Source organism: Myotis yumanensis, unplaced genomic scaffold (assembly GCF_028538775.1).
Source record: "Myotis yumanensis isolate MYYU_CA2020_CCGP unplaced genomic scaffold, mMyoYum1.0.hap1 SCAF_5, whole genome shotgun sequence".
Taxonomy (NCBI): Eukaryota; Metazoa; Chordata; class Mammalia; order Chiroptera; family Vespertilionidae; genus Myotis; species Myotis yumanensis.
The window spans coordinates 58,618,349-58,630,920 of NW_027223756.1; the positions used below are offsets into that span (position 1 = coordinate 58,618,349).

The 12,572-nt window shown below is 33.2% G+C and overlaps 1 protein-coding gene across 1 annotated transcript in view; it reads right to left on the minus strand.

Moving 5' to 3' along the window:
- The window catches only part of TLL1 (tolloid like 1), a 164,925-nt gene that overhangs the window by 84,354 nt on the left and 67,999 nt on the right, over positions 1-12,572 (minus strand). Inside the window, exon 2 of the mRNA XM_070415358.1 lies at positions 2,319-2,429. Coding sequence (XP_070271459.1) covers positions 2,319-2,429 — 111 coding nt within the window. The remainder of the gene's footprint in view (positions 1-2,318; positions 2,430-12,572) is intronic.

The following is a 12,572-nucleotide window of genomic DNA, read 5'->3' on the forward strand; positions in this document are numbered from 1 at the left end:
TTACATGGTCACATTTTTGCTGTGCCCCTTGAGAAAAATGTTTGAAATTTTTTTCATTGAACATTTTAGAGAGATGAGATAATACTTAAACATGCTCATTCCTAAACAGTTAGAAGAAACATTTTTAAAGGATGGCATCTATATGTTTAAAGTGACCATTATGTAACAATTATGTTTCATATTCTATAGGACTGAAACAGATTGTGAGAAATAAATGTCTTAGTATTAAGGTAATTAGGATTACAGTAATTATAGACTTGACAAATAAAATTTTTCAAGGCTATCAAAGTGAATAATGTTCTTATATTTCAGATTTTTGAATAATTTTTATAGGCATTGAAATAAAATTCTATCTAGATAGTTCACTGGAATAGAAAAAAAAGAAAATGAATGAAATAGGTGGTTATTTCTCACATATTCCAAAAACAAAATGAAAATATTCAAACTAAATAAATATTTGTGGGAAAGACCATATATTTTGAAATTAGGCAATAAGAAATAGAATCAATTCAAAACAAGCTAAAAAGAAAGGAAAAAGATAAAGTAAAAAATAAAACAGAATACTTTTACATTGAAATGTAACCGAATAATGCAAACTACTTTCAAACACGTACCTTTCACATATTCATTTAGAATGTGTATTTTTATGATTGAGAGTATAACCTGTTTTATGCTATTTACCTAAAATAATGTTTCCTTCCAACTATTACTATTTCAGAGCTTAACTATAAATGAAATGACAAAATTAAATAGTATTACCATTTTTTAAATCACAGAAAATGAATTCTCCCAATATGAAGAGAGACAATGGGTTAAAGAAATGACCTGACCAAAGTTGAAGCTAACAAAAATTTATGTAAGAAATGAAATGTAACATGATAAATCAAGGATTTGCTGAGTTGTTTCACTGCTCTCTTGTCCAAATCCATTGTCTCTGTGGCCCGGTTAAGTGTGAGATAGCAACTGGAGAGTTGTCAATACAAGTGTCCTACAGGAATGTACTATATGTGAGCACACTGCAATGTAGTGTTCCTCCTATGTTTGGGATATGTTTCAGAACCTACACATAACAAAGGTTAGAGCATACAATTCTTAAAGTACTATGTATTATCATTTTAAATAAATCTGTAAGTTATGTTATGATATAAATTTCTTATATGTGATAGTGGTATTTTGATTATATACGATAATATCTTTATTTTCAAGAAGTGAACGCTAATCTACTTAATATAAAAATGCTAAGTAGTTTGCAATTAATTTCAAAATGTTTTATGCATGCTTATGCATGTATACATGCACATACACACAGATCAAATATGAAAAATGTAACAATTATTGCATCTTTAAGTGGGAATACCATTGTGGTGGTGCCTCTTACACTATCCTATCAACTTTTCCAAATTTGGCATAATCAAAAGGTGCAAAAAAATCAAATTGGACAGAGATATTAATTCACAGTAAAAAGTCTTAAGCCAAGTTTTTGTCTGCTGGATACCACAAATAAACTATATATTTTATTTTCCATAGAACAGAAGAAAATAAAAATAGTACTGGGTTTGAGGGGAGATTCAATGAGATCAAAAAGCACTACATTGAGTGAATTTTTTAGTTATAGCTACAAAAAGAATTTTTAAAGTTGCAAATGTCCTCCAAAATATAATACAGAATAAAAATCATATCAAGATAATATGAACAATTTTCAAGTTTTAATGAAAATATTTTAAAATGAGAACTCAAACAACCTTTTAAATATTACAAGTCTCATATAGGCACAATTCAAGCATGTCAAACAACTATAATTAAAATTGTCTTCCGGGTTTTCATAAAAATTATATTAAAAGATAGATGAATCTAACTAAGTCTGTGTATAATTACTCTATGAATACTTTACAGTTTGCAACTCAATATTTGCAACTGGAAATGGGAGGCAACTGAATATAATGCTCAAGAGTGAAATTTGGCCTTCCTCGGAATTGAATTTTGGTCCTGACTCAGACACTTCTTGGCTGTGTGACAATAAGCAAACTATATAACCTTCTAAACCTCAATCTCCACATTTGTAAATCACAATTACTTTAGTATCTACCCTCTTGGGGTTCTTAGGAGGATTCAAAGAGTTAATATCTCCAAAGCACTTAAATACCTCAACCTGTTGGTTAAATAAATTAACTAATGAAATAAAAACTATGAGCAAATCTTTAATTTCTAAATAGGCTCATTTGTGTCCAGGAAATCAAAGTTGTTCAGAGAGACATTATAGCATTTAAAGAGTATATTCTCTTCTAAATTAATGCAAATTGAAACCAATACAACCATACCTGTGGTATGTCCAAGTTTACCAAAGGGGTTCTGTGTAAGGTCAATTGTTCTATCAATTTGAAAGATATTTAAGTCTTCATCATCTAAGGCAATATCACCCCAAAACACAGCTAAAAAAAAAAGAGAAAAGTTCAATTAAAGTGTGAAATATTTAAAAGCAAAATCAATGCAAACAAGGCTCATTAAAAAATCTGCATAAGCCTCCTTATTTATTTGAGTCCAAAATTAACCAATCACTAAGTACTATCAGAAATCAACATATAATAACTTTAGGAAACCACAAACTTAAGAGAAATAATAAATTAATCATGAGATAGTAAAATATGGACAAATGCCTTGAAAGTTCTAGGATACTTGTTTTTTGATACAAGTTTACAAATTTTTCTTTTTAAAATTTTGCTTTAGATTTTTCTTCTGCAAAACCAAAAGTAAGGCAACACATGAAAAATTTAGGAAGTGACAAAATCCATGCTTTTCAAATCACTGTCCTTTACTGGATTCAAACCGTAATACTTATGAATTTTAGCTATAAAATGCTAGCTAATAAAATTAGTTATTTTGTGAAATTTAAACTTTAATCCTGAAAGTTATACAATGCGTTAGGCTTTGATCAAAGGTTTAACATATAAAATTATTTACCCAGTTTAGTTCCCTCATAAAAATACTGATATGTGATAAGGGATTAGGTTTATGTGCAAATCCAGAAAGGAAGAAAATAAAAATTAGTTCAATGTAGTTTATCAGTGCAACATACAGAAACATTTTTATTAGAATTAGAATTCTCTCGTTAACCCATCTCTCCTGCTCTCATGTCAATGGAATGGCAGCCTATAGAAGTAAAGAGATGTTTCCTATCCTTTACCATCATAGAAACAAAGTAATGAAAAGTCTGTAAAACAGTTTATAGCCTGGCTAAGCGGTTGCTCCTGATACCTAAAATTGAATCCAGATTCTAATCAGTTTCACTCACAGGCAACAGAAACCTCTGATGTTCCACTTCCCCTAAAGCCAGACATCCCAGGAAATAGTGGCCTGCCTAAATAAAATATTTTGTTATTATATAAAAGGCTTGTTAGTTTTCATAAAAATAAATTTTGTATTCTCTTTTTTCTTCTTCAAGATTTCACACTACTTTAAAGTAAATCCAAATTTGGTAATTATTTAAATCTTTCATCACATGTGTGGGCAATTGACTGGCAGTGACTCTCAGCCTGGCTTGCTTTCTTAGTGCTGGGGGAGGGGGCAGCTAGAGACACTAATACTTCTCTAGCATCAATTTGCATAGGAATCACAGTAGACTTGGTTAAAATGAAAGCTCTGATTTAGCTGGTTTGGAGAGAGGCCTCAAACCCTACATTTTTAACAAGCTCCCATTAGTACAAATAATTATAATTATCATCATCTATATTATTAGTATTTTTTTTCCTGCAAGAATAAACTTTTCCTTTCTTCTGAATCAGCTGGTTGACTTGAAAGCTGAGGCATTCAACCAAACAAAACACAGTTTGTCAGTACGACATTTATATAATAAAAGTAGTATGGTAAAATAAAACTCAAATGTGTTTTAGATTTTTATTTTCTTGTAATGACTTTTCACGTGCAATAGGATTCATGTCTTGATGGATTATATCAAACAGAGATCAGCAATCCAAGGATACAATACTTCACAGAAGCAAAAACATTACTTCTGGGGAGACGAAAAGGCACAAGGCCAGACAATTCTTAAGAGGAGACAAAACTTTTCTGGCGCACATAAGTTCATTTTTTATTTGTCATTTTTTCCGAACTAATAGCTTCAGAAGAGTTAGGTGGTTCTCAATATGCCAAAAATTGCTTCAGGAGAAAACCAAATATTTCTTTGAAAACAAGTAGTAGTGAGTGACTAAGCCAATTCATTTACGTGTAAACTTGATAGCCTGTAAGTCTTATCGATCTTTAAAATTTGATATGATCAATAGAAAAAAATAGACATGTTGGAATTTTCAATCTAATACAAATTTTTTAAATATTTATTGATTTGAGAGAGCAAGAGGAAAGGAGAGGAAGGAAGGAAGGAAGGAAGGAAGGAAGGAAGGAAGGAAGGAAGGAAGGAAGGAAGAAAGGGAAAGAAACCCCAATTTGTTGTTCCACTTATTTATGCATTCATTGCTGGTTCTTGTATGTGTCCTGACTGGGATCAGACCTGCAACCTTGGCATATCGGGACAATGCTCTAACCAACTGAGCCACCCAGCCCGGGCAGCTATCACATAGATTAAAATGCACAATTTCTTTCTTTATATTTCACACGTTTAAAGTTTTCCTTAAGTTGTCCTATTTCATCATGCTAAAATATTTTACTTATCATTGGTATAGCATACTGGATCAAGACAATTTATATTAATGTGGATTTAGAATTTGCATTATAATCTAATATATATTTGTTATTTAGCTCCAAAATATTTGTAATTCTCAAGTACACTTTGGAGTTTTCTGTTTTTCTTTCTACGGGGTATTTTCTATTTATTTTGCATTAAAAAACAAAACTAGAGAGAAAGTTTTAAAACTATGAATTATCACTCCTGTGCTCCATTTAACATAGTGATTTGAGGCTAGTGATAGCAGAACTTGAAGCAATATAGGAAACCGGTTATAGATGACAATACTAGGGAAGGGCCCAAGTGCAATTATAATATTTCCTATCTGGAATTCTGCTTGGATTCCTATGGTCAAAATGGGTTGAGAGCTAACCAGTAATTCAAAATAAAATGTCAAAAAGAACGATTTTTAAACTACATGGAAAACCACAGGTTTTGTTTTTCTCCTGAAGACTATTTGCATTCATCGTACTACAAAAAAATTTTTAATCGGAGACCAAGAAAGACAAAATAAACACATTTTAGAAAAGAGTGTTTGTGAGAATAAGTAGTGCAACATTGTGGTTCCCTATACCCTAATGTGAGAATACGTAGTCCAACATTGTGGTTCCCTATACCCTAACTTCACACCGTGTCTGTTCCACTCACTTCCTGATCCCCCAGTGATCCTCAGCCCTTCAGTTTTGAAGCTGGGGTCCAGGGACCAGCTTCAAGGAGGCTTCCAATCTGTGATTTCCTAAAAGCTGTCTGCAAAAAATATGCATGCGTTTATAAACACAGTCACCACATGTTTCGCAGGGGAAAGGTCACCGGTGGATCACACAAAGTAAAGAACCACTACTGTTGTCAAAAGCAGAGCTTTTCAGTCGACTCAGGAGAAAATACTTGCAAACTAAATACACTCAAGAAGATGAATATATTTACTTGAATGAATGCTAAGACATCTGATAGCTGATTACTGCTTGAGAGCAACTCTAATAGACAAGTGGCTAAGAGCCTCCTAGGCAGCAGCTACAGAAAGCCCTCCCGGCAACCTGGTGTTCCCAACTAACCATTAGGTGTCTCATCGTTTCCATGTCCTGCCTGCACTTCTCTCAGAAATAAAGCAACACACGGGCTTTCATAATATGTTTTCAACCATCTGATTCCTCAGACTCAATTTAAAAACACTGACCGCAGGAAGCATGTGCTGCTCACCAGTAACCCTCACTGCCAGAGGGCCTGACAGAAAGTAGGACCTCAATGTGTGTCCTAAGGCACAAAGAAAATGTAAATAAGAAAATGCCACGGAATGGGGGATACGTTGTGTACAGCAAAAAGGAGGCTAGCCATGCTACATACTTCACAAATTTATCTTAAGACCTAAAATACTAGATATTCAACCATTCCAAAGAAGGAGTATTTCAAATTTTTTCAATCTAAAATGGATTAATTGTTTAATAAAAAACAATTAAAAGGCAGCTGCCTTTCGTTGTTATTTCAGTAGTATATAGTAAGTGTAGTTATGGGAAATGTGTCCCCTTTTCTTGAAGCCCCAGACTGATATGCTCAGAAAATGCATGACTGAACTAAACAGATCAGATATCACGAGATTTATGGGATTTGGAGAGATAGTTCAAAGACTCAACAATAGCCGAGAGCACTTTCTTATTACACTTTTTTCCATATAGATCTTGAACTTTCTGCTTTTATTGATATTGGATTTAGGGAGGAAACATTATGTCATGTGAAGGCCTGCTCCAGTCTCCAGGAAAGGCCTCCTGAAAATTTCCTCAGACAAGAGCAACAGTGAAGGCTCAAAAGTCAAATATTTTTTACATGATTGACAACCTCTAAGAAAATTCCCAAGGAAAAGTAAGATCTAGCAAAACTTCTAATATATACATTTTGAAGACAATGTTTCACTACTTAAAAAAGAAAATAATTTTCTGGTGTCATTTCATATGCGCACACTAATTTTTTTCTTCCATGATGACACATGTGAAAGTTAACTTAAGTTCCAAGAAACAATTATCTAAAATTTTAAAAGCTCTTGATACAATACAAAAATAAAGAAAGATACATTCTTATATAGACTCTAAGAAATACTCTTCCAAAAAATAAGGGTAAGAATGTTTTCCATCTAGCACATTCCCTTCTTAAATTTCTAATAATAAAAAAATATTTGCAATCCAATTATTTCAGTGTTCTTTTCTTTCATTAAGAAAGCATCCCATGCAGTGTTTTATTTAAATAATTTATACTTTTTTTTCAAGACCTGCATTTTCACTTCTACCATATACTATCACAAACTGAACAAATTCATCTAAACTACAATTAAAGAGTGTGCATGCAGTTAGCTACAAATGATGAGCTCAGTAAGATGCGCAACCTTTCCCTCATAAACTGAATTAAAAGGTGCTTCTGAGTAACATGACTCTTATGTGGCCACTTTAAAACAAGATGCCTTTATCTACCAAAGCAGATTTTTTTTGGAGTGGGGGTGGGGGTGTGGTGCAATAGACTGTTTGGATCGCTGGTTATTAAAATAAATAAATAAGTAAACTGTCCAAACATTCTCCAAATTTAGAGGAGAACAGAACTGCTGCAAGAGTTAAACACAGTCTTCTTTAATTCTTTCCTGAACACGAAATAAAATATAATCTCAATACAAAAGCAAATGTTTGATTTGAAATACAAAAACAAATAAACATGCATATACACATATACCACGCTAGAGCAAGAAATATTCCTCCAGAATATGGCGGTATTTGATAATAAAGTTATTTTTCATGATATGGAAGAGTTTCAAGATTAATCTAAATTGACCAATAGATTCTGAACACAGAACACTTAAGCAGCAAGTTGTCTTTTTAAATCTTTTTTTCTGTTTCAAAAGCAATTTTGCACTATGAATATGATTAAATGTTAAGTTTTCAAATAAACATATCTTTCTTTTTTAAGTCAGAAAACCAAAATTTTCCCATAACAAAAGATCCATTGAAATACCATATCAATCTGCCTTTATAGCCCACAATGCCCGTGGATTGGATTTCTCAGGACATTTTTAAAATATCACCCATACCACAAATATTCATTTTGAACTCTTTGTCTCAAAAGAGAAAACACTGACAGAAAAGAATTTTGATCAAGAACTGTATAAATAAATATTGAAAAATTTTGATTCACCCTAATATTTTGTTGCAAGCTTTAGTTAAATGAAATATTGGTAGTTCATACGTTTTTAAAAACTGCCTTCCTCATACTGTGCAAATAATGAATATACTATAATCAACCACTAGCAAATTTGGTTTATATTTCCCAGGTTGTACATCTTGTAATGACAGAGCAAACACTTGTTTTCTTCTTCCCTTTAGCCCCATTATTATTTGCATTTGTGGCCAGTGTAGGAATCAACCCTGATACTTCTTTTTACATTAAGCCTGTTTATTTTCTAAATATTGACACTAGCTCTTGGAGTAAATCTTGATGTCTTTCGGCAAGTAAAACTGTTCATGGGTATTTACTACTTTCTATTTTCTAAGCTATATTTTGCCCACTGGCTGGTCTCCCCCACACACAAACAGAATAATCTTTTCTCCCACTTTTTTTCCACTTTCATTTGGTCTACTATTATGATAGGTTAAGAGAGAAAATGCTGCATTCCAACCTTTCTGGTTATTATTCATCATTGTAAAACATTTCCTCTTGGGCCCAAGTCAGAAGCTGGAGTCCTTTTACTTCGGTTAATATCTCCCACTGTACAACCCACAAAACAACATGTGCTCAGCGAAATAAACTTTACGAAATTTAAAAATGCACCGACATTCTAAAAACTTGACTCCACATACTGATTTCTATTTCTTCTCTTCATAGTCCTAGAGACCTTAAACAATTGAGAGGATAATTAAAGGAACTTTATTCACACCAAAACGAGCAAAAAATGGAAATATCTGTGACATGTCCCTAGTCAAAATTATTTTCAACATTTTAAACTTTTAAAGTTCCATAAAGTGTCAGTAAGTTATAGTAATATCAAACGTGTGGTGCTTACTATTAACAAAGTACCCTCATCACCATTACCCTCTTTGAGCCTTGGAAAACTCTAGGATATTGATTCATACTACTAGCCTGCTCATAGAATTTACTTCTTAAAGCTAACTATTCCTTACTACTTATTGTATTGTTATAGCAGTTTATTATCACTGACTTTAGTCATTTGTCAAAGTTAGATATTAAGTCGGAAGTGCTGCCTGGCTAAAAATTTCAATTTGAGGTCATGTTGGTGACTCAACCGCATGAAGGTGTCATGTGAGATGTGAAGGAATAGGTGGTTCCTTTCTTTTTAGATTTGCAGAAGCAAGGATGTTACCTGTACTGTCAGATAGACATTATATACTTTGTTGAAAAATGGAAATGTCCAATTTTAAAAAATGTGCAGAGTACCTGAATAGGCACATCTCCAAAGAGGACATACAGATGGCCAACAGACATATGAAAAGATGCTCAACGCCACTAATCATCAGAGAAATGCAAATTAAAGCCACAATGAGATATCACCTCACACCTGTCAGAATGGCTACCATCAATAAATCAATAAATAAGAAGTATTGGAGAGGATGTGGAGAATGGGAAATCCCCATGCACTGTTGGTGGGAATGCAAACTGGTGCAGCCATTATAGAAAACACTATGGAAGTTACTCAAAAAATTAAAAATAGAACTACTTTATGACCCCACAATTATACTTCTGAATATATATATATATAAAATTTGTGTGTGTGTATGTATATATCTGAAGAAATCCAATACATATATTAATCTGAAAAGACATATGCACTCCTATGTTCATTGTAGTATTATTTACAATAGCCAAGAAATGGAAGCAACCCAAGTGGCCATTTAGAAATTAAAGAAAGTAAGTTTTCTTAAAGAAACATTAATGTTTACAGTGTTTTTAAAATATGGGACTTCTAGACTAGAGCATCTCTACTGGTAAGAACAAAAATAGTGAATACATATAAAAATTATCTGATTAATTATAAATATTCATAGGCAAAAGCAGAGACCAAAAGGTTTTAATTTTTTATTCAAAAAAGTTGTCTTCTATGGCCTTATAATCCTCACTAAAAGTTCAATGTTTACATTTTATAAAGTAATGAGACATTCAGAATCTTTTTTTGATGGTGTACTTCATGTTAATGAATTCCCTTAGTTATTTGGAATGAAAATCTGTGAGAACTGTAGATTCTGTAAAATTACACATAGAACATTACATAGAGTAAAACTCTAGCTAGAAATAACACTTTCTCATAAACTTCCTATATAATAAAGGGCTAATATGCAAATTGAACAGCAGAAGGACCGGTCGCTATGATGCACACTGACCACCAGGGATCAGATGCTCAATGCAGGAGCTGCCCCCTGGTGGTCGGCAGCGTTAAGGATGTCCAACTGCCGAGGGCTCCCAGGCTGCGAGAGGGCACAGGCCAGACTGAGGGACCCCCCCCCCCCCCCACAGAGTGCACGAATTTCATGCACTAGGCCTCTAGTTATATAATAAAAATGTGCCCTAGTGATAATCAAATATACAAAGCAAAATTCTTCAAAGATCAGTTAAAGTTTTCAACATTTTAATATGAAAAGGTCCTTCTAAGTAGGGTGATTAATAATTCTGACCTTGTGTTCTATAGTTTATTTTCATGACTTCAAAAATGCCACACGTGTATGATAGGAAGAGAAAACAGGCTTTGAGTCATTTCTGTTAGGCCATTTCCAAACACACACACACACACACACACACACACACATACAAAATAACTTATGGTTCTCTGTGCTATCATAACTTGTATTCATTCATCCATTCAAGTTCCATATATTTTTCTCAGAACTTGGCTTACAGAGAGAATTGCTGAATTTGGAGCCTATTTGAATATATTCAACATATATGCAATATTTAAAAAAATGTTTATATATATATATATATATATATATATATATATATATATATATATAAATAAATGGTTATGCCCTCACCCTAACAAATAAAAGTTAAAGGCAACCTTCATGCTAAATGGCTTAGGTCCTGATCTCTTTAGAAACAAATGTCCAGTGAAACACAACAATAAAGGTAAAACTACATATCCAATATTAGGTAGAATAATTAAGCATTTCAATATAATTAAACATACTGGGAGTCTGAAGATATATGGCCAATCATCAAGGCACAAATTACAATTTTAAACTGAAATCAGGCTTTCTGGACTGGAATACAATTTAATATTGGCAAAACAAAATTTCTAAGTTCAAAGAAGAAGGTCCCATGGTTATCAGCAATCTCTCATAAAATATTGGAAATGAACCAGAAATAAAAAGATTGCTTAAAATACCCAGAGGTATAAACTTCAGGGAGAAAGCGATTCTCAAAATATGTTTTGAGTTTTGCTAAACATAAAACATCTCAATGTGAAATTTAATTTTGCCAAGTTCAAAACACTTCCAGGTTCTCCCAGGCTTAACACATACATATTTATATTCTTTTCACCACCCAGGCAGCAATGAACGTGGCTTTCCAAAACCACAATCCACATCTCTCTGAACCAAGGTATCACTGTTTCCTATGTAGCTCATCATACTATCCATCCCTACAGTCACTTGGAGAGAAAATCTGCCTTTTAAGAGATGAACTGTATATAGTATTTCCTATCTTATGATTAGAAAAAAAAATGTCATTTTGGTTGAAAAACATTACAGTTTGAATCTTTTTCTTAAAAAATATTGTCAAAACATAACTCATTGCCGAAACCGGTTTGGCTCAGTGGATAGAGCATTGGCCTGCAGACTGAAAGGTCCCAGGTTCGATTCCGGTCAAGGGCATGTACCTGGGTTGTGGGCACATCCCCAGTGGGAGATGTGCAAGAGGCAGCTGATCTAAGTTTCTCTCTCATCGATGTTTCTAACTCTCTATCTCTCTCCCTTCCTCTCTGTAAAAAATCAATAAAATATATTTTAAAAAAATAACTTATTATGTTCCCTTTTTAAGGCATCAATGGGCTAAATTGGCTTAGATTTTCTCTGGGGGAACCAATCTCCCCATGTTCATTTGAATCATCATGTATTTAATGCAACTATTTTGGCAAATAATGGTCCTCTCACAATAGCCCCAAAGAGTTTGTTCTAAGTCTGAAACTAGTTGCCACTTCCCTAAAGAGCAGGGAAAAAGTAGTGTTTTCACCATTCACTTGCTTGATCTATGTTCTGAAGCTGAGAACTGATGAATTAGCAACCCCAGGGACACGGACAATGGTGTGGTGAGGGCCAAGGGACGGGGAGGGGGAGGCAGGTGGAGGTGGGCAAAGGTGGGGGGGATGAAAGGCATCTGCAATAGTGTCAACATTAAAAAAATTAATTAAAAAATAATTCAAAATTGGAAGTGGACATAGAAAAAGTGTACTTTGAAATCCTTTGACCTAGAAGCAGTTAGAAGTACATGAGTTCTTATGTATAGTATATGATGATTAGTAACATAATATTTCTTTAAACACAGTCAAAATAACCTCAGAAATTTAGATTCATGCTTCTTGTTTACAAGTTCCTTGTTGTGAAAGGAAATTCAACATGTACAAATAAATTAAGATTCTTGTTCTGCAAACAGACTTCTGAAACCAGAGACAAGTTAAGCATTCACAGATCGCTTTTCTCTGATGTACTAGTATATGACTTAGAGAAGGGATGCCAAAAGTGTTATGCCTACACTTATTTCTCATAATAACTCTATGAGATAGATCTATCACCCTTTTACAGATGAAAAATACTGAAATTCAATGAAGTAGACAAACTTGTCTAAGTTTTGGTAAGGGGTAAAATTTATACCCAAGCATTTTATCGTTAATTATATTAATTCATGAGTGAACCTTAAA